Here is a 23,962-nt window from a genome sequence, read left to right on the forward strand (position 1 = left end):
TTTCTACCATGTTACTGGTCACTTCATATTCCGAGTCTGTGTTAGGTTCTGGGTAGCACTGTGCCCTGGTTACCCCAGCCGTTATCTTGTGTGAGATGAAATGAATGGTAAATCAGATGAACTTATTAGACCTATTGCTTGTAATGAATGAGATGTTTGCAGATCTATAGATAGTTGAAATCCCTACCTGTGCTCTATCTTGTCTGTGGGTTTTGTGATCTGTTAAGAAGTTCCATATTTATTCCATTTGGTCAGTTGACCTTGGTGTATTGCCTCCATCAGTTTTATCTCTCAGATATGTTCTTCAGTTCTTCTGTTTACTTGGATTTCCTTGCAGGACATATATTACATTGATATAAAATATCTGCTTCTCCTTTTTCCCTTCTGAATAGTAGTTTCTTTGGTGAAATATACTTTTCCATCATTGAGACCCACTTCAGCAGGCCTAATTGATTATTTTGTTTAAATATTATTTTGATTAAATATTATTAAACTTTTTTTTTTACTATATTTATTGGTTTATGGACATCTCAGATTATGAAAACTTTAAACCCCCTGTCCTAATTTGTTTTCTCATGTGAGTTGTCTCTCAGTGTTATTATTTTTTCTAATTTTCCTTCATAAGGACTGGTTTCATGATTTTACTTTCATGTTCTGCCTCTCTCCTCAGTAGTTTAGCTTGATCTCTAGACAAATACCTTTCCCACGTTTGTGTGAGCTACACAGTGTTAGCTTTTCTTTCTCTTTTTGTGATGAACATGAGTCATTTCTTTGAACTCACATATCTTTAATTCAAAGGATAACAGCAGTATCACACAATTAGCTGGCACCTGTGAAATGTAAGGAATTCTGGGAAACTGAATAGAAATTTATATAAAACAAGGACCCTAAAATAAAAAAAAAATGTTTTTCCTATTGTTCTATGTGTTCTTTATATATTTTGCATATTAAGCCCTTACCAAATATATGAATTGGAGATTTTCTCCCATTCATTAGGTTGCCTTTTCATTTTGTTGATTGTATCCTTTGCTGGGCAGAAACTTTCTAGTTTGATGTAGTCCCACTCGTATATTTTTGCTTTTGTTGCCAAATCCAAAAATTATTGCCAAGTTTGATGTCAAGGAGTTTACTGCCTATGTATTCTTCTGTTTTTATGGTTTCAGGTCTTACATTCAAATCTTTAATTTTCAGTTGATTTTTGTGTGTGGTATAAGATAGTGGTCCAGTTTTATTCTTCTACATGTGGCTGTCCAGTTTTCCCAGAACCATTTATTGAAGAAACTGTCCTCCCCCTATTATATATTCTTGGCTTCTTTGTCATAAGTTAATTGACTATATATGTGTGGGTGTATTTCTGGCTTCTCTATTCTGTTCCATTGATCTCTGTGTGTATCTCTTTTTATGCCCGTACCATACTGTTTAATGTAATATAGTTTGAAATCAGGAAGCATGATGCCTATAGCTTTGTTCTTCTTTTTTAACATTGCTTTGGCTATTCAGGGTATTTTGTGGTTCCATACGAATTTTAGCATTATTTGTTCTATTTCTGTGAAATATGCTGTTGGAATTTTTATAGGGATTGCACTGAATCTATAAATTGCTTTGGGTAGTAATGACCTTTTAAATATTAATTCTTCCAATCCATGAGCACAGAATATCTTTATTTGTGTCATTTTCAATTTTTATCTTAATGTCTTATGAGTTTTCCAGTGTACAGGTCTTCTTGTACACTGGTTAAATTTATTCTAAGGTTTTTTATTCTTTGTGATGCAGTCGTAAATGAGGTTTTCAGATAGTTTGTTCTTAATGTATAGAAATACAACAGCTTTTTACATATTGATTTTGTATCCTGCAGCTTTACCAAATTCATTTATTCTAACATTTTTTTGGTGGAGTCTTTAGAGTTTTCTATATATAATATGTCATTTTCAGACATTTTACTTCTTCCTTTCAGATTTGGATGCCTTTTATTTCTTTGTTTTGCTTAATTGCTGTGTCTAGGACTTCTAATATCGTATTGAATGAGAGTGATGAAAGTGAACATCCTTGTCTTGTTTCTGATCTTAGAGGAAAAGCTTTCAGTTTCTCATATATAGCCTTTATTATGTTGAGGTATTCTCTCTACACACTTTGTTGAGAGTGTTTATAAGTGGGTGTTGAATCTTGTCAAGTACTTTTTCTGCATCTATCTGTTGATATGATCATATGATTTTTATCTTTCATTTTGTTAATGTAATGTATCAGGTTGATTTGCAGATGTTGAACCATCCTTGCATCCCTGGAATAAATCTCATTTGGTAATGGTGTAGGATCCCTGTAATGTATTGTTGAATCTGTCATTCTTTATTTGATATTATGTTCCAGATAACTCAGTCTTAGTCAACACTGTCATCATGTCACAGTCATTAGTACTGGAAGTACTAATTCTGGAAGAAAGAAATGATAAATAAAACAAAATAGGAGTATTCTCACATCTTTTACTTTTTTGCCCAAGAATTTAAAATGCCTTTCGATGTTGCAAACTTTTGGTTATAAGATGAATAAGTTCTGGGGATCTTTTGTACAGCATAGTAACTATAGTTAATAATACTGTATTGTATACTTGAAATTTGCTAAGAGAGTAGACCTTAAGTGTTCTTACCTTAAAAAAAAAAAAAGTATATTAGGTGATGAATATATTAGCTTGATTGTGGTAATCATTTCAAAGCATATAGATATGTCAAATCATTATGGACACTTTAATATTTGTTAACTATACCTCAAGGTAGAGGAAAAGTAATGCCTTCAGATACTCCTCTGGGTCCTTGATAGTGTTTTTACTTCTTTCTGTGCATCAGCAATGTTGAGTTATAGTCAGTGGCTTTGCTCTACCTCGGTGAGCTCTTGGTGGCAGCCAAGAAAACGGAATACTATTGACTAAGCTTGTTCTGTTCATAGCCACTTCCTTGTTTTTCAACAGAGATTTCAGTCTTATGTGTTTAGATAAATCACTGTGCTGTCACTCAGGAATTCCACATGAGAAGATCATATATGAGGGAAGAAGATAATGAGTTTGAGATACACGCTATTTATGGAGAAATACCTAGCAAGCGGTTGAAAATTAAAGACTAAACCTCAACAGAGAGATTTAGATTTAGACAGTATCTACATCTAGGTGATAGTCAAAACCATGGGAATGGATGAGATTACCCACTGAGAAAAGACAGCCTGAGGCAGAGCTTTGGTGAACACCTCCAAGAGGCCAGTAGTGGAAAAGTGACAAAGAATAGTTCGAAAAGTGGAAAACTGTGATGGGTAGGACCCAGCAGAAAAGAGAGCCTCAGAAAGTTGTACTTGATTCTTAATGCTTTTGTGGAGTGAGGTGTGATGTGGGTTAAATAATTCATACTTATGTTGTACTGTGATACCATGTAGGACCCACCTGTGATTTTTAGTTATTTTGATTTATAGCATCCCTCTTGCATGAAGTATGTTTTATCAATTGTAACAAATTATTTTTGAACAAGACTTTTCAAGTACAGTGATTTGTATTAGCCATCATTTAAAATCACTCTTAAAATGCTTTTTATTATGTCATGGAGAACATCCAACAGATGTATTTAAGTTCTAAGGATGTGAAAAATAATCAAAATCCATTTGAGATATACAGTAACTAAGTATAGAAGACAAATGATAATGGATGTGTGTTGACAAACTTGCTGACAGTTCAGCTATGTATGACCCTTCTTGCAATGTTGATTGATATATCCAGAACTCTAGGTGTGCAGAAGATATTTTATTGTTGCCTTCTTCTAAAAAAGTCTGTATGAAAAGATAAAATTTATTATAAAAATATGTTTCTTTACACTATAACCAAAGAAGTAAAAAATTGCCAGTTAGAAAAATTTTAAAACATTTATTTTGCTTTTTAAAAATAATAGCTTCAAAAGTAAAAAATAGATACACAGTAACATTTACGAGCCTACACAATTAAACTATTTTGTTCAGCCTTTTTCTCAACATAAGAAGCAGAAGACAATGGAATGATATCTTGAAAGTGCTGGGAGAAAAATAACAATCCAGAATATTTTACCTGATTAAGCTGTCATTCAAGGATGAGGGCAAACGAAAGATGTTTTCAGATGTAGAAAGACAAGCTTACCCTAAAAAGTGTTTGCCACCTTAGATCCTGAAAGAACTTCTAAAGCAGGGGTCCCCAACCTCTGAGCCACAGTGTTAGGAACCGGACTGCACAACAGGAGGTGAGGAGTGGGCAAGCAAGCGAAGCTTCATTTGTATTTTCAGTACCCCACACCCCCCGCCCAGCACTAGCATCACCGCCTCAGCTCCACCTTAGATCATCAGGCATTAGATTCTCATAGGAGCACCGGGGTCTGGTGCCAAAAAGGTTGGGGACCGCTGCTCTAAAGGATGTAGAATAAGGAAGGAAATGAAACACAGAAGGAAAAGTGAGATGTGAGCAGGACTGTAATGGTTAATTTTATGTGTCACCTTGACTGGGCCACAGGATGCCCAGATATTTGCTCATACATTCCGGATATTTCTGTAAGGGTATTTTTGATGCGATTAACATTAAAATTGTTAGACTGAATAAAGCAGTTTCAAGCAGATTGCCCTCCCAAATATGGGTGGGTCTCATCCAATCACTTGAATGCCTAAGTAAAACAAAAGGTCTGATTCTCCTCCACATAAACAAATTCCTCCTGCTTGACTGTCTTCAAACTGGAACATTAGCTTTTCCATGATTTCAGACTCGAACTGAAACATCGGCTCTTCTTGGTCTCAAGTAAGCCAGCCTTTGGGCTGGAACTGCACTGTCAACTCTCCATCTTGCTGAATTACCCTGCAGATCATGGGATGGTCAGCCTCCATACCATGTGAGCCAAGTCCTTATAATAAATCTCTTTATGTGAGCACATGTGTGCACTCACGCACACACACCATGTTGGTCTGTTTCTCTGGAGAACCCTGATTAATATAAGGACTGACAAGCATCTGTAAATAAAGCATTTGCTGTAGGAAACTTTAACTATTAGTGAGGGGATAGTTAAAGCAAGGTAGAACTGAACACTGGCAATTACACGTAAGATGGAAAAGGGTGGTTGGAGTTGGGTCTATAGTGGATTGAATGGTGGCATACCACAAGATGTGTCCATGTGCTAATTCTCAGAACCTATGAATGTGAAAACCTTACTTAGAAAAAGGGTCTTATAGATTTAATTAAATTAATAAATCCTGAAGTGAGATCATCTTAGATTACCCAGGTAGACCCTAAATCCAATAATAAGTGTCTTTGTAAAAGACGCAAGTGAAGACAAACAGAGAAGGCCATGTGAAGACAGGGGCAGAGGTTGGAGTGATGCAGCCACAAGTCAAGGTCACCTGGAGCCACCAGAAGCTGGAAGAGACAAAGATTCACTACTAGGGCCTTTGAAGGGAGCCTGGCCCTGGCAGCACCTGGCTTTCAGACTTCCATCCTTCAGAACTGAGAGAAAATGTTTCTATTTTGTAAGCCCCTAGATTTGTAGAATTTTGTTACAACAGCCTTATGAAACCAATACATATTTTAAGAGCCCTGTGGTACTTGGGAAGAGAATAGAGATATTGGTTAAACATAAACTTTTTATCAGGTGTTCAGGTTAACATTTTAAGGGTAACCACTAAAAATAGAACTTGATTATATAGATGGAAGAAAAGGGGAAAATAAAAATGTGATCAGTGCATTCAGAAGCAGAGAAGGGGGACAATATAAAGAAGCTTAGGAATAGGAGGGTAAATGAGAGCAAAGTAATAGAAATGGATCCAAGTGCATCATATGAATAATACAAATTGACTAAAGTTTACCTAGCCATTGAGACTCCTTTTGCAGTCTAGTGAAAAAGAAACCTGTGGGCTACTTCTCAGAATAGTGATAAGTACAAAAGTAAAGGAGATTAAAGGAAACCAAGTATAGTGAAACACAGTATCAATGTATTTAAAATGTTCGTGACATAGTATATATGCTTCTTTATTAACATATGAAGTAACTAGCTCTAGTCATGGGTCTAATAACTTTAATTGCCAGTATTTTGCAATATCTGCAGGAATTTAATTGCTGTTGGTTATGGAGTTGTAGATATTTTATTGTTTGTATTCATAGATAAAGAAAATGCTAGATTTCAGTTAGAGCTTAGTGAAAATAAAGATGATTTCCCTTCATCCAGATTCCACTGGCCTCATGGATCCCACCCAGTGAGCCCTTTCGGGAACCCTTAGTCTTCCAGGGGAGCTCTCAGCCGGCAGAGTCACCCTCCACGCCAGAGGGTATCTCCAGGGGAGCTTCCTCCTTACGGCTGACCTCCTCGGTAGGCTGGAGTTGCCTGTGGGTCCTGGTGGAGTAAGCACCACTGGCAAGGAGAAAGCCCAGTCCTGACTATTGCTGCCTGATTCCCACAAAAGCACGGGTGTTCCACGTGACAAATCCTCACTTAGACTGCTTGCACATAAGGAGGGAGTTTGCTTTGTCTCGGGACTAGAAGCTCCAAGAGGCCGCTTTCAGGGTTCAGGGATTCTGCATTCAGCAATGTCAGGGGGATATTGTTCCCTTTGGTCTCTCCTCTTTGCCATCATAGCTTTAACTTCATCCTAAGAGTGTCCCCTCATGATCATAAAATGGCTACCAGCAACAACTGGAGTCACATGTTTCCTTATTTACACCCCATAGAAAACAGCAAAGGCCTCTCCTTTAAATGTTAATTAAAATTCTTCAACTTCTGTGTGGCTCATCTTAGATTGGCTGCCTTCCTCCCTCCTCCCTGGAGCTGGGGCTCAAGTAGGTGTCACTTAAAAGCATATGGCTGTGTAGAGGTGATCTGTAGGTGCCAATGTTAAATAAGCATTCCATTTTCATTTTTGTTTTGTTTCTTCTTTCGTTTTTGTTTTTTTTGGACAAATAACAGTCCACTCCAGACCTCAAGGAGATCCCATGGCCCTGCCCAGAAGTGAGAAACAAATTAGAGTAACAGGCCATACACCTGCCTGCAGAGACCCCCTCCCATAACTCCCTCCGTGTGAGCCTGCAGAGACGTTGGAGAATGCCTGTTAGCTCATCAGGGGCAAGACCAGCTTCTGCTTGGAGTGGGAGGAAATGGATCCCTTTTCTTTGTTCAATTTTCCATATTATTCCTCTCCTGATTCTTAGCACGCTATTGACCTTATTTAATTGTACATATTGGAAACTGTGATTTATTAAGTAAAAAATGAAAAATTGTTTCTCAGAAAAGGGCTGATTAGCATGAAATGTTAGTGAGCATCCTTGTTCCAGTAAGAAAAAGAGTGTGCCATCAACAGAAAGGGAATTCTGGCCCTGGAGAGTCCTAAACTTGTGTCTGAGGGGTCTGTGTGCTCAGGGACAACAGCTATGAAGGTGAAGGTGGAGGGAGGAAGTCGTAGTGAAGGCTAGGAAGCGGGAGGGGAGGAAAGCCCAAGGGAGAAGGGCCCTGGGAGCTCAACTAGGACAGACATTGCCGAGAGGTCAATTTGGAGGAGGACAAAATGTCCTGGGATTTAGCAACGCCAGGTCCTTGGTACCTTTCAGTCAGAGCACTCTCAGTGGAGTGGCAGGATGCAGAGTTGAAAGAGTGCTGAGGAATGAGTGAGCACCGGGGAGATGCCCACAGTGGTGCAAGCAACTCTTGAAAACAGTGGCAGGAAACAGGAGTCATTTGAGATGTCTATTTTCTTCTCTTCCCCTGCTCCTCCCCCTCCACCCCTTCTTGCTCTCCCTCTGCTGAAGGGGCTAGCAGGTTTAAATGAGAGGAAAGAGAAAAAGAGGGAATGGCCATTAATATAGGGTCCCTGAGAAGTCAAGATGGGCTAAGGTCCATATAGTTTCTGCTGGCTGTTATGATAACAAATCCTACCAAAAAAAGAAGCTGTAATAGAAGTTGGCGGGTAGTAGGTAAAACAATTATAGGAATAAAGTAGATACAAAAAAGGTCAAGAGAAAAAAAAAAATTGAAATTTACAAATAAAGGAAGAATAAACATTTTCAATAAGACTAAACAAACAGTGAAGATAAGGAAAAAAAGAAATAGATTTAAGTAAAAGTGGAGAAATAGTAAGAGAATAAGTTATATCTATGAAGTGAATGAAGGGATGAAAGCTGGACATTTAAGTCCAGTAACTGAACATTAAAAGTAAAGAGATTGAGAACAAAAATAAAGAACTGTATTTTCTCCTTCAAATCAAAAAAGAGTTTAACAAAGGGAAAATAAGGAAAGATAAGGTAGCCAGGAAACCTAAAGATGAAAGAGATTCTAATCTAACGTAGAAATACAAATAATGTAGGAAAGCAAATAACCAGAACATACCTGATAGTAGCAGTATCTGAATCCAGGGTGACTAGTTAGGCTTGTTTTTGTTTTTACTACTTTTGTAGAGAACAGCTGATAGAACATTGCCCAAGTCAGAACATCCCCACATGAAACAAAGGTTTTGGCACAAGCTTTTTCCTTGTATCCGTTCCTGCTTAATCTGTCATTCTTCCTTTCCTCCTTTCAGTAAATTAAGCTTCTACTCTGTTGCAGACAAGTTGGAAGAGATGCTAGATCTCACACCTAGGAGATGCTCAGAATAAACAGCCAGTTTCTAATTCAGTATGATAGATGCTAAAATGGATTTAATCTCGGGCGCCATGGAGACATGAATGCAGCACCTTAGGAGGCCAGGAAGGCCTCGGAGAAGGTACATGAGCAGAATCCTGAAGCATAGGCGATGTTCGGCAAAGGAGTGGTAGGAGTAGCATTTCAGGCAGAGGAAAGTGGATGATGACACATGAGCTCTGAGAGCGAGATGCAGGATGGCAGCTACACAGTGAGGCAGGTATGCTGCGCGCCCGGAGGAGTCAGGAACCTTCCATTGTGTGCTTCAGCCCCACGGGACTTTGACCGCGGCCACAGATTGATGCTTCACCAGGTGTGGAAGACACGATAATGTGGTGACATCTACTTATTAGGTGGAATTTGCATTTTTAAAAGATAAGGTCTCATGAAGTCAAATGAATCAAAGTGGAGAGGTTCAGGCTGCTGGGTTGGGGAAGAGATTTTATTTTTTTACTTATTCACTCATAGAACCCTTTAGATGTTTATATATGCTTTGTGCCAGAATAGTCTTCCTCCCTTCCTATCACAGTGAAACTTTTCAGAACTTGATTATCCTATAGTGTCATAGCTTTGGTTATCTATCATCTTTCTTGGTTTTCACAAGAGTTTAAGAGAAGAGATTAATTTTTGTTCTATGTGCTAATTCTCTTCACTTTTGCGTGCACGTGCGCGCACACACACACATGCACGCGCGCGCGCGCGCGCACACACACACACACACACACCCACACACCCCTTTTTGCTTGGGCAGTTTTCCAGGATTTCTTGTAGGTTTCTTTGCATTATTTGTTGCTCTTTTCCTTTCCTAAAGTAAGCACTTTTCATGTTGGTACTTCATACCACCTCGTTGATATTTAATTTCTGTGCCAGGCATGCATTTAGAGGTTCAATAAGATTCAAGACCTCGATGTTTGTTTCCATTGTATTTCTCTGTGGTACTTAGTAAATCTAAGTTAATGTTCATTTAGGTGAGGGTTCCGTAATTGTTTCTGGACAAAGAGTAAATAGAAAGCCTCTGTACTGTTTCTGGACCCAGCAGGAAAGGGCATATGGGGGGGAAAAAAGTGAAGTTAATTTTTGCTGAAATATAGTATTTTTCAGCTTTATTTGGGGTATAATTGACAAAATTGTAAAGTATTATAGCACAATATTTTATGTCATCTGTAATTTCACATTATCATGGTAACATCTAATAAGTTTTTCCTGACACTGTTGCTAATAAATGCAGAGAAGTCAGAAGTGATGTCCTCTTCTGAATTTGGCAAGTGAAAAAAAAAACAAAAAAGCAAAGGCAAAATGATTTCAAATTTGAGAAAAATTGCTATTGGACAGATTTTATGGTGCATAATTGTGTAGATATTTTATGCTATTCTGTGTCTTTACTTAATAAAGCACTTCAAGTAAAAATAACTAGTATTAAAGTTTGAAGTAGTGCCACTTGATCACAGTCAGCAGTCCTCTTGGGAAGTTTAGAGCTGTTAACATTATTTTTATTGTTCAAGTTATTTTTTAATTACGGGAAGGAATTAGTAGATAAAACAAGCATCCTACAGTATTACGTGTTCATGAAAACCCCGTATTTTCTTTTTCTGAATAATGAAAAACTGCTTCCATGAATAGGAATTTGGATCTTATTCTTGCATATCATTGTATGTTGTATTCTTACTGAAAGAAATGTTTTCAGAGACCTTTTATGGATGATGATTAGGGTAAGTTTGGGGGAACAGAGACATTCTTAACTCATGCAGTCTGTTGTTGTAATTTGTCTTCATCATGCAGTTGTTCAGAGAATCTGTTCTTAGTGAGCAGGGATTCCTTTAAGAGAGAGGTTGTGCTATGTGGTTGCACCCTTTGCTGGGTCTTTTCAGTCTTAGATGTTGTGACTTTTACTGAACTGCTGTTGTTAGTGGACAGTGACACTGTCAAAGCAATAAGGAGCGAGGATGACTCAGGAGCTGTTAGGAGCGAGGAGTGTGGGGGCGAGGGGATGTGCTGCCAAACTGTGGATGGATTTCATGTACTTCTGCAGAGTCCCCGTAGCACCATATTGGGTCACTAGGAGAAGATAGGATGACACCCATAAAGGAAAGGATTTAATGTTTGAAGCACCCAGGAGTAGAGGCATTATTATAGATTTTTTCACATACATAACTTTTATGAAGTAAGAATTTTATCTCAATCTTTATAAATAAGTAAAATTGAAGAAGAAAGAATTGAACCTGTGACATTTGCTCAGTTAGTAAGTAGTCGATCTAGAATTTGGCCTCCAGGTCTTAGTAGTCCATAACTGTGTTGTTTCCTCTTTATCATTCTGATGGTGCATGAAATCATAAGGAGGTTGGGAGAGTCACAGAAGACAAATATACACATCTCCATAAACAATTTTTGATTCTGCATTTTCTTCAGGGTTTGTGCAGCAGCGTGTTTTGAAAAATCACAAATGAAACACCAAAAACCTCTTCTTTGCTCCCTGTTTGGATGTGGTATTGGAAGTTTTCCCAAGACAATGAGGTTATCCTAACACATCACCCAGACGCCCAGATTTTAAAGCAGTGTAATAATCTGTGAAACAGATATTACTCAAAGTAAACAGTCTGCTTCACGATTTCAGAGTTTCACAATGTCTTGCTGGTGTCTTTCAATAGTTGACTACTGAAACCATGACATAGGCTTTTTTTCTCTGTGTTTAAGGTGAGTCATAGTTGTAGAAAATATCAGTCATGACAGATTATGAAATCATCTCCCATTCACAATGTATTAGGAGCAAATATGCTCTCATAGCTATCCCTCACCATGATAGAGAATTGGGGTAAAGACGTTATTTAAGTTGAAACGATACACATAACATCTCTCTGTAGAGACATCTCTACATTTTACAGTTTCTTTAAGTAACGTAAACATTTCATTTATTTTACTAAGCAGTGTGGAAAGCAAACATTTTTACTAAGCAGAGGTATGGAAAGCAAACATTTCCCCACCAGTTGTGTCTTTTTTCACACTTAATTATTGATTAATAGTTATTTAATATTTTTATTGCTTACTTGCTTCCAGTGTTATCTTTCTGTGCTGTGTTCCCCTTCCTCCCTCCCCAGACTGCACAGTACTAGCAGTGACTGACTCCAGGAGGCATAGGGCCCGCTGTCCCCTGGCACTATGGACTGGCAGTCTCCACACTTGCCTTTAGTAACATCTTTTCCCCCTTCTGGACTGCCCGCCCTTTCATTTTAACCTGCTATAAATATAAGGATAGGGAATGGGAAGAGCAGTCAGGGACAGCTTCTTAAGATTTGCAAAGGGTATCAGAGCTGTGATGACCGTATTTGCAGAATCCAAAATTGAAATGTACTTAAGGGTATTTGAAACAAGCTGCTCCCCCAAATCTAGGACAATGGACATATAATTTATAGTCCTGAGGGGACAGTCTTGGTGTGTCTGTTAGACAGATGGATACATTAAGTTAATGTATGTAGCCTAATGTGGAACTGTTGAGTACTTTTTACCAATAAATATAAATTAGAGGAATAATCTATTCTAATATTATGTTACTTTGATTCTTTAAACTTTCAAATAACAGGCCAAAAGCAAACTTTTCTAAATCCTTAGACACTAAGAAATTTGAGCATGCTTGAATTTCAAACAAGACCACTTGGTAACTGAACCAAAAGTTAGTTTGGCTTCTTCCTTTACTCCAAACAAAACCAGTCTTTTCATGGAGGTGGTAGAAGATGGGGTGTGGACAAATGTGTAAGTGCACACAAGTGAGCAGAAGTCAAAGGTAGATTAGTCTCTGGGGGTTTTCTGGCTTTGCCTTTTTGTCCTCCTCTCTTTACCAGCCAGCACTGGATGTTACAGTCTTCTTTATTTTTATCTATAAAGTTAATCCGAATTTTTCTCTGTTTTAATTTGCATTACAGGAGTGTCTCTTCCTGTACAGATATGGATTCATACTCATTGCACTGTCCTTTGTGGATGTGTTCATATCTGTCCTGCCAGTGAGCTGCTTGATGTGCTTTATAGAACAGTTGAGCACTTTGATCAAGAGTTGATTTTTATTTATCTTTACTTGAGAAAAAATTTAATGTATTTTTTTTTTCTTTTCTGTTTAGTTGCTGATCATCTGGGCTGTGATCCTCAAACACGATTCTTTGTCCCTCCCAATATCAAACAGTGGATTGCCTTGCTGCAGAGGGGAAATTGCACATTTAAAGAGAAAATATCACGGGCTGCTTTCCACAATGCAGTCGCTGTGGTCATCTACAATAATAAGTCCAAGGAGGAGCCAGTCACCATGACTCATCCAGGTAAACAAGAAAAGGAGGTTATAGATATGTTTTTCCTCATAGACTTTATTGCCTTCTAGTAGGCATTCCACCTTCACTGAAACCATATCATTTTCATCATAATTCCCTAATTATATTTATTTTTGGTATTACTGTTTGCTTGTTAAAATGAATGTCTTTTCCCTTCAGCTGAAATTTTTTTTCTTTTTCTTAATTGATCATAAGAGCCTGTAAAACTTGCACTTACTAAGTAACTGGCTGTGATTGAATCCTTAGTCATTTTACATTTCTACATTTTGTTTGAACTTTGAAAAATAATGCATTCAATCATTCGTCCAGGTACATCATGGATTCTCAAGGCTTACCTATTTGAGAAGATGCTTTTATCTTGTCAGGATCAGTGATGAAAATGACTTAGTAATTAGCATAATTACAATAGTATTTATTTCTTTGGAAGCATTTAGGATATTTCCAATATAATTTTTAATAACAATTTTTACAGTTTATTGAACACTTACTGTATATATGCCAGGCACTATGATATGGGCTTTTTTGTTTTTGTTTTTTAATAGACTTTATTTTTAGAGCAGTTTTAGCAATAGGAAATGGCTTTATGTTATAATTAAATACATAGAAAATTAGAGAGAATAATGTAGGTAAGTAAATTGGTACAATACTTTGGAGAGGAGTTTGGCACTATATGATATCATTAAAGAACTCCCACATTGTAGCTTAGTAATTTTACACCTAGACATACAGTACTTTTTTTTTCAAACAGTGTGCATATAGATCACCTGGGAATCTCATTAAAATGTAGATGCCGATTCAGTCGTTCTGTGGTACACCCTGAGCGGCTGTATTCTTAACAAATTTCTGGATGATGCTAATGCCACTGGTCCACAGATCTGGCTTTGAGAAACGAGGAAGTAAAGACAGGAAACGTAGGTGTCATTCCCAGATTTTCCACTGACTTCCGCTGTGACATAGCCACGTTACCTCCTGAGTGGGAAGGCTTCTTCTGACACTACTTCTGTGGCAGGCGATGACCCCTGTTGTGGAGGACAACAACAGGAAAGCTGTGTGCCGAGAACCACTTGCTCTCCTGGCTCTTGGACACCTTACAGCTGCTCTCTGCCTCCAGATGCCCTTCTCTCCCTGGGGGACAACACTGACCACATGAGGGGCAAGGACCCGTGCAGCAGATCTCAAGGGGTGAACCTAGAGATACCCGTTTTAGCCTCCCTTGCTCACAGGTCAGTTCTATCCACCCTTCATCTGGGTAGAGAAGGCTGTGTGTCGCGCATTCTGATAGCAACTGCTAAGAGTTGGAAAACAAAACCTCTAGATCATGGCCTCAGCATATTTATAGTCCGTGGCCCCTGCAGCCTTCACAGTGCCTTTTCATACCTCTTCGACAGTATTGTCCTTTTCCTTTTATGTTGTCATTATTTGCATACTTGACTGGCAGTAGGAAAAGTACCGCAAGTGTCTTTAAGTGAAGTTTGTCTTACCTTTCTGTTCTGGGCAATGCTCAGCAGAATGCCTGGAGCAAAGTAAAATGTGCTCCTCCGAAATCAAGGCATTGCATTTTCGTTAAGCTTTTTTTCAACTTTAGGACATATAACTAATTTTAAAATTAAAACTAATTTTAAAATTCTAAAACATCATTAAGTTTAAGTATTTTGTTTTCTTGCCTTGTCAGCAATATCCAAGAGCTTGTTTGTGTTTGTTCTAATCGATGCCCTTCATCTGGTGACTGAAGGACATTTTTCCCAATGCAGTGTTTGTGACATCACTGACAGGAAAGACCGCTCAATTTGTGGTTTTATTTGTTACCTCTAGTTAGCAGGATGAATTCTTTGTAATGTAGTTAGCGGATATGTGGTAGTATAAAGGGGAAGTTATGGCTCTTTGGTAGTTTAAAATAATGCACATTTGTTTAAAAGTTAAGGATTTATTTTCTTGGTTTTAAAAAATTGACATAGACTTTACTGTTATTGTTTAACAGCCTTAAGCTGTGTCAAGTTATTGTCAAATTGAAAATCTCTAATAGTTTTGTTTGTACATCCATTATGAGAATCTGGATATTCTTTCCATTGTTAAAAGGAAGATGAGGTAAATTAGATAAACATATAACCAAATAATAATGTTGCTTTTCTGTCTTTTTATCAGTCAGCAGTATTAGATGCTTCTTATTGTTACTTTGTCTGATTGAACAGAATTAAATTGAATGACTCTTCCCCTGTTTTCCATCTTATTCTCTTAAAAAATTACATAGCTCAATATTATCTAGTAGTGACTAGGAAAATATCATTTTGTAAAGTGTAGGATATTCACCTTGTGAATATAAAAATCACATTTTATGAAAACAGATAAATCACAAACACATTGTAAAATACCTTTAAATGTCAGTACTTTAGGCCACTTAATAAAAATCTATTATCTTTATTCGAAAAGCCCATGGAGAAAATGAATAACATAATAGTCATACTATTGTTTTACTGTTTAAAGTTTTTAGGTTCTAATTGAATATGGATTTAATTACCTCAGAAAAGATGGAGCCTGCAGTCTAAATGTACTACTGTGGCAGGAAAGAAGAGTTTAAATTTTACGTCTTTTTCCTTGAATTTGCAAGTATTTCTCCTGTATCTTTTTGTGATCCATACATTTTTTTAAAAAAATAACTGCTGGTGATTCTGTTTTAAAACTTTTGCATAAGCTCTGAATTTTTCCTTTATTTTTCTGAATCTTAAGTGGAAATGGAGACCCCTCCCTCCCTCCCTCCCTTGAGCTATTTCCTCTGTTAGCCTTCCTGTCTGGCTTGGATACTGCAGGTTCTGTACAGTCCTGGGCAGGCTGTTGGAACTCATCACTTGGTTTTCCTTTTTATCTTTCTTGTGCTTATCCTTTCCTCTCCAGCAGCAAAAGAGGAAGAAACTAAAATAATATAAAGGAGCAACATGGGTTTAGAATACTGGCTTGGAAATCAGTTCCCTTACCTTTCGATTGGTGCCTTGCAATGCTCTTCAATTCACGGTTTTCTTGCAGGGATGTAGATAAGGGCTTTTGGGGACGAGATAATTCTTTGCTCTGCAGGACCTTTGCATTACAGAGTGGTTTGCCTCCCATGCCCATGCCTCTGACTGCCAGCGCCCCTCCTCCATGTTTGTTTCAGTAGAAAAGCATTCTCGGAGATTCCAGACAGACACAACCTAGAAGGGCGTTTCTGCCCCTGTGGAGACCCTTTGTCAAACTCTAGTCTAAGGAACCTTTAGAGGAGGAATGAAAAGGGATCCCTCATTGGTGAGGGGACTGGGTTAGGTTTTTATATTTACTCACTTATTAACATTTCTGGAATTCTCTATTAGTTTACACAGTTCTAAGTTCCATCTGTTGTCATTACCCTTTCAACTCAGATCTTTTGTATATATCTCATTTCTTCCAGTGCAGTCCTGCTGGTGATGAATTCCCTCATCACTCATTTATCTGACAATGTCTTTTTTTGCCATCATTTTTCAAGGACATAGGTACAGAATTCTGGGTTGACGGTATTCTCCTTTCAGCACTTTAGAATTGTTTGTTTTGTAGCCTCCTTTTTCCTGATGAGAAGTTGTTGTCTTTTATATGAGTCTTTTTAAAATAAACTTTATTTTATTTATAACAGTTTTATATTAATAGAAAAATTGCAAAGATAGTACAAAGAATTTCCATAGACTCTGTACCCAGTTTCCCCTATTGTTAGCATCTTACATTAGTATGGTCCATTTGTTATAATTAATGAACCAATATTGAAACATTAACTGAATTCTATACCTTATTCAGATTTCCTTAGTTTTTATCTGTTGTCCTTTTTCTGCACCAGGATCCCATCCAGGATACCACATTATGTTCAGTCTTGTGTCTTCTTAGGCTCTTCTGGGCTATGGCAGTTTCTCAGACTTCTCTTGTTTTTTATAATCTTGATTAGTTTTGAGGTCTGCTATTTTATAGTAGAAGGTCCTTCAGTTGTAACTTGTTTGATGTTTTCCTCATGATTAGACTGAAGATATATGGGTTTTAGGGAGGAAGACCACAGAAGTGAAGCGCCACTGTCATCACATTTTATCAAGGATACATACTTTCAGCATGAATGGTCACCTGGCTAAGGTGTGTTTGTCAGGCTTCTCTACGCTCCTCACACTCACTCTCAAGAAAGAGGTCACTGTGCCCAGGGAATTAGGCTCCCCTCCTGAGGACAGAGCATCATAACCTTACTTGGAATTGATCTGCACTGTCACTCTTCCTCATTTATGAATTTATTCAGTCATTGACTTACATCAGTATGGACTCATGGATTTTTATTTTATGTTTTGTATTTTTGACTAATTCTTGAATTTAATGAATGTTCTGAATATTTTTGTCACAGCCAGTAGATTTTAAGCAAAATTATTAGGGAGACACTGAGATAATTTTTGGTAATTGAACATTTAAAATTTCGGATTTAGGCCATTGAATCTTCTGAAATTTTCGATGTAATATTTATAGTGTCAACTTTGTTTTTTATTTTTAGGGTTTTTTTTTAAATTTTCAGTTGCAGTTGAAATTCAATATTATTTTATATTAGTTTCAGGTATACAGCATAGTGGTGACATTGGTTAACGAAATCCAGCAAGTTTCCACTGTATACTTTAACAGTAAGGCATATAAATATTTACACTGTGTGTTCACCTCCCAGTCTCATGCTACTTTTGAAATTAGAAGTATTGTATTCATTTTAGCATTTTATTTTAATAAAGACTGTGAAAAACTGATGTCCAAAAAAGGTGGAAAAGTCTGTAAACAGTGTTTTATCAAACACAATTTGGAATTTAAGCATCAAAATGAATAATGATAGTAATTATTTCAGGCCATTAAATAAAACGGGCACCATAAGTTCATACTGATCTAAAAACTGAAAGTAAATTGAAAGTTTGATTTACTTAGTCTCAAAATACCTCCCCACAGAATATATATTCATTACAAAGAGAGAAAAGAGTAAGTTCACGGTGGAAATGCCCAGAGGACAGCACTTTTACCAGGTGATCAAGGTACACTTCATCAGGCATGGGATACGCCCAAAATGCACTGCCTGATAGTGCACCTAGTAGGGCACAGCATCAGTCCTGTGTCATGTCACATGACCTGACCTGGCCACAAGGAGACACCAGAGAAATCCAGAGTGAAGGGCATGCTACAGAATAACTGGGCTATAATCTTCAAAAGTGTCAAGGTCTTGAACATCAAGGAAATTCTGAGAGACTGTTCCAGACTGCTGGAAACTAATGAGACTTGACGGCTAAATGCGACTCATGGCTCTGATGTGGACTGCTATAAAGGACATTATTGGAGACCTGGGGAAACTTGAATGGACCCTCAGATTAGACAGCAGTGTTAATTTCTTGATTTGGTGATTATACTCTGTTTATAAATCTTTTTTGTTTGTAGAAGAATACACACTAGTGTTTGGGGGTGATGAGACATACTAGTAGCTTAATCTTGAACAGTTTTAGCAAAAGAGGTCTTTATATAGTTCTAACTTTTCTGTAAATGTTAAAGTCTTTAAAAAATTTTGTTTTACTGAATAATTTGGGACTCTGGGAAGTGTTGGAATTCCGGAAGAAGACATCTTCGACTCCCTGACGGACTGTTGTATGGACAAGGAGTTTTCATTGATCCTGGGAAGTACCACTGGAAGCTGGGGTATTTCACATATTTAGTGGCATCTTACAATTTATTGACAGGACTTATTCATCATTATGTGCAATAATGATGCACCCGAATAGTTGATGCTATTTTATACCATCAGTAAGTGAAATACAATTTATTTATTGGGTGGTGCTTCTCCAGAGAGGAGAACCAAGAGCCGTAAATGGGCTTTTAGGAGTCAAGATTTTATTTACAATGAAGACCTAATACTCTCAACTACCTAGCAGCTACTTAAAAAGAATCAGTAATTTATAGGGGGTTCCTGCATTATGTCAAAGATGACCCCTGAGAACTCTGTTAACTAAAAGATTCTAGGACTGCTGACTGGTGATTTGTCTTCGTAATTACCCCCTACCTTTCTGAAGGAAGAAAGTGGCTTTCTCTTCCATGCAGGTCTTTGCTCCTGCCAGCTTTTCCTTTTTATGATGTGGAAAAACAAACTGAGAAATTAGATAATGAGTGCATACAGTCAGGAAGTAGTTTAAGGACAAAAGAAGCTGACATTTGAGTGCTGGGCATTGAGCCTTTGAGTGCAGCTGAAGAACTTCCTGCCCAAGAAATAAGAGGAATGAGGGATCAGTAGACCCTTGTTCTTTTTGAGGACAGACTACTGCCCTGTGTCATCAGGAATTACCAAGTGACTGGACTCACTCGGTGGCTCACATGTTGAGCTCCCGAATGTCATCCTCGTGGTAGGAGATTCAGGTTCAAGCCTCAGCACAAGTACAATTTAGTCAGCCCTGTGGGTCCTTGTGTGCACTGACTAGGTGTTGTGGTGAGGTGTTTTCTTGATTCCATACAGCTGCTTTCAGACCCACCCACTTTCACACTAATAGAACGTCACCTTTCATCCACGTGCTCCGCACTCTGTGCTCCTCCAAATCGCAGTCACTCCCTGCCTGTCACTTCTCCACAGTCATCACAGGCCTTGACTCCTGCCATCATGCGGCCAACTTCAGGCTCTATGTAGAACGCGAACACCCCAGCCTAAAGTTCCTGCTTTGGGTCCTTTGACCATTCCACCTCGCCAGAAGCCTGGTCCCAGAGCTCCTCTCCTGGGCCTCATTGTCTCCCAGAACTGTGGAGTCTCAACTCCAGCGTCCTGTCATCTGACCAATGGCTTCTTCCCTTTCTCTTCCTCTCCTTCTGTCATTTGGTTTCACTGAAGCATCCAGTTCCTTGAGCCCTCTCTCCATCCTCCTCCTCCACACTTCACTCCTCCATTCTATTTGGACCACATGAGCCACTGTTTCAGTCACTCTGACCAGCAGTTTCATTTGGTCATTGAAGAGTATCGGCCATCACATGATTGTCAATTACCTTTAGGCCTATTTGGCTCCCAAATGCCTCGAATATCAGGGTAAGGAGTTTGAACTTTACTTAGCTGACAGAAGGGACACATCAAAGGCTTTAAACAGAGGAGTGACATGACAAATGCATTTTTTAAAAAACCACAGACAAATCTCAGGAAATTCATAACTGATATAACCTGTCATGTCCATCTGTCAGAATTATCGCCATACAAATTTAATAAAGAATGTTGCATATCTTTTTGTTTCTCTTGAGTTCTTTAAGGGGTCAGTGAAGAGAAGAATGAGGAGTACTAGGTTTGAAGAAGTGAATGTGTTGCAGATAATCATTTGAGAAGGACTTCAGTTAAGTCAGTGGGAGGGAGAGTGAAGAGGCCTCAGACTGTTAGTGAGCAGACTCATGGAGACACCAGGAACAGGGCTGGCCGATCTGTACAACTTTACTGAGATAGTATTACAGAAAACCCCTGAGTTAAACCTAACTGTTCCCTCAGCAGCAGCCATTCTAGAACTTTAGAGCAGTTTTAATCTCTTTCATTTAAAGTATGTGACGTTCTGCTTTACATATAAATAGGCCATTGAATTCTCTAGGAATAACTGATGCCATTGATAGTGACCTACCAGAAGTTACGAAGGTATCCTTGCAGACACCTTAATGTGGGAATGCAGCATCCCCCAAACTCTTTATGGCAAGTTTTCTAGGATTATCTGAGAGCTTTAAAATTCCTTAAAACTTTAGCAGTTAATTTGAAGTGAACAGACAAGTTCATCTATTAAGGCATAAGACCACTACTAAGTGGGATTTTCACAGGGATGTTGTTTTCTTAAAAAACAGGTAAGCTTACAGTAAAAAAAAGTAAAAACCGCTTACAGGAAAAGCATCTCTCTCCACTATAGCCTGGTGCCTCACACAAGTCCTTTGCTGTCTTCTTGGCTCTGCCTTTCTGGGGTTCAAGAATCAGCTGGGCTCTCCTTGAGATTTATTCCCAGGGCAGGGGAGGCTGGGCTGGGGTAGATTTCCGATACTCCCCAACTGGAGGTCTCCCTGAGCTGAGACACGAATCCTCCTGGAAGCCAGACCAGTTGTGCTGGTAGCAGGGTCCTGAGTGCTGGAGGACCAGGGGGAGAATAAGAGTTCTAGAATTCTTTGGTGGAGGCTCTTTGGTTTTCTCCCCGGGATGCCTTCCTGTACTCTCTGTGAGTAATAGTAGCACAAGTAGGATTAGCTCAGTAAGCTGTAGCATTTCCTGAGCATCTCCCATGAGTCCTGCAGGTAATATCTCATTTCGTGAAAGAAGAAACTGAAGTTCAGAGAGGTTAGGTATCACGCTGGGGTTTGAACCTAGACCTTCGGACTCAGCATCCGAAGGAGGTGAGGTTCTTTTTGATTTTGTAGTCTGGATTATAGCAGCATTACCATATTTTTCCACTTATCTTTTTTTTCCCCATTAGAAATAGAATTGCCAGGAGTGGGGGCGCTCATCTTTACAGAAAAAATTGCCCACCCAGCAGTTCTATTTTTTTATGAGAAAAAAGGTAGAAAAATATGTTAAAGTCTCTGATTACAGAGCCACTTTACCCAATGTAGGAGGAGTTATAGCGTTAGAAAATCACCATTTTGCAAATACTGTTATAGTATCTGATTCAGGCGGCATCAGTGGGTGCTGAGTGCATTGAATGAAAACTTATTTGGGAACTGGATATTCTGAGAGCATCCCTCCCTCACACATGGCTTATTAAAAAGAGAGAAGCATTCGTTTACAGTGGAGAAACCCTGAAGACAGTAGATTAGTCAAGTGATAAAATGTGCCATCACCAGGAAAGGTAAAACCTGGCACAAGCTTCCTAAGGTACACTTGAAGAATAGCATCACCCGCATAGCCTTCCTACCAGAAATGTTCACTTCGGAGTGCTAATCACGAAGAAACAATCAGACAAATGCAGAGTAAGGGACATTTTCAAAACAAAGTGTATGTTGTGAATGACGAGAAGTGACTGAGGACCTGCTTTAGACCTGAGGAGACCAACAAAATGAGATTAAGTAAGCACAATGCCCACAAAATTTGTTTGGGTGCTGGGTACTAAACTGAACAGTCTGAAAGCTGTTATTAGAAGCAGGCAAGATATGTGAGTGTGGACTGTATACTGCAGAGCGGTGTTGTGCTGGAGTCCTTTTTCTTGAGTATGATAAATGAATTGTGGCCTTGTTCTTAGGAGATAATGCCGAAGTATTTAAGGAGGAAACGTCATGATGTTTACAACTTACTCTCAATTGGCTCAACAAAAATAAATATGTATAGAAAAGGTAAAATGTTGCCAGTCGACAAATCTTAAATTAAGAATGCACACATGTTCATATATTATTGAAATTCTGTGGGTTTGAAAGTTCTCAAAATAAAAGGAAAAAGAATTGAAATGAATGGAATGGAATGGAACGGAACGGAACAGAACTGAACAGAACTGAACTGAACTGAACTGAATTGAATTGAATTGAATTGAATTGAATTGAATTGAATTGAATTGAATTGAATTGAATTGAGAAAGTAGCCAGACTCAAGCAGTGGAAGCATAGATTCACATTAACGAATAACAGTGGAGAAAGTTTTCAAGAAAATAGGTGAAAGCAGGGATTGGGATGCTGAGGCATATCCATGATTTATGAGTAGTGTTTGCCAAGGGTTTAGGATGTGAGAGTGGTGACGGGTGTTCCAAATATGTGTCCTCTTGCCCTGAATGTTTGCATCATTACTGTCTGATTAGTCCTTAACGACTCAATCCAGCCCTAGTTGTGTCTTGACACTACATCTTCCCCGCTGTTAATATCCTGCAGAAGCTGAGCCAAGTCTTTGCAAATCTTTAAAAGTCTGGTGTCTGGGGCATCCTTAAAGCGGGGTCTTTGAGGCCAGATTGGCTTTACGAGTGAGGAACGAGGCAGTCCATGAACTTCTCCCAAAGTGACCAGAACTGGGAGGGGCTTTTCTTTCAGGAGGGGCCCCATTATCAGATTCTTGGGGGATATACGACCTAACCTTCGCTAGTATTTTGATGACCTGCTGTAAATATTTTCATTTTGCTTGACCACAGTGTCTTAGTCTCCTGTCCTGTCATAGCCTGGTCTCCCTTGTACTGGCCTAGTGAAACTGCCTGTGTCTGGCTCCTCTCTCTGGTCCCTGTAAGAGTCTCCTTTGCCCTTTGAGGGTAGATGCAGTTTTCTATTCAGGAGCAGGTGTGAAGGAAAAAGCAGCACTGTGTATGTCTCCTCTACCACTCACACAAGGCACCTTGCTTCTAACGCTTCTGGTCACCAAATGGGGCGGGGGATTCCCCATACCAAGCAATTCTCAGCAGCACCAGCTGAGTGTCCTATAATTCAGTTTTGACACTATCTGCCTGGAGACAGCATCAGCTCCTACAGATTAAGGGCTCAGTTCCACAAGGTCCACCCTCCCCATTCAGAAGCCAATCACGAGTCACCTGTACTTCTGATCAACTGACTACAAATCAGGGTTCCACAACCCCCTCCTTGAGTTCCAGATTTTGTTAGAATGGCCCACAGAACTTGGGGAAACATTTACTGATTTATTATAAAAGATATAATAAAGGATACAGATAAACAGCGAGATGGACAAGGTGTAGGGAAAGCACTCTCTGGTACCTCACCCTCCTAACACCTCCATGTGTTCACCAACCCGAAACTCTCCAAACCCCATACTTTGGGGATTTTTATGGAGGCTTCATCACATAGGCATGATCAATCATTGACTCAGTCTCCAGTCCTCCCCTCCCCAGAGTATGGTGGGGACGGGACTGAAAGTTCAAGTTTCTCATCATGGCTCAGTCTTACTGGTGACCAGCATCCATCCTGAAGCCATCCAGGAGCCCACCAAGGGAGGCCTCATTAGAATAAAAGGAGCTCCTGTCTGTCACCCAGGAAATTCCATGGGATTTAGTAACTCTATGTCAGGAACCAAGGTCAAAGACAAAGATGCTCCTGATGCTTATCGCT

General features: G+C 38.9%; 1 protein-coding gene across 5 annotated transcripts in view; it reads left to right on the forward strand.

Annotated features, from left to right (window-relative positions):
• Positions 1 to 23,962, forward strand: part of RNF130 (ring finger protein 130) — a 110,621-nt gene that overhangs the window by 17,016 nt on the left and 69,643 nt on the right. For all 5 annotated transcript variants that reach the window (XM_039880233.1, XM_039880231.1, XM_039880232.1 and 2 more), the window contains exon 2: positions 12,749 to 12,943. In XM_039880233.1, coding sequence (XP_039736167.1) covers positions 12,749 to 12,943 — 195 coding nt within the window. The remainder of the gene's footprint in view (positions 1 to 12,748; positions 12,944 to 23,962) is intronic.

The sequence above is a fragment of the Pteropus medius genome, unplaced genomic scaffold (assembly GCF_902729225.1).
Source record: "Pteropus medius unplaced genomic scaffold, Ma_sr-lr_union100, whole genome shotgun sequence".
Lineage (NCBI taxonomy): Eukaryota > Metazoa > Chordata > Mammalia > Chiroptera > Pteropodidae > Pteropus > Pteropus medius.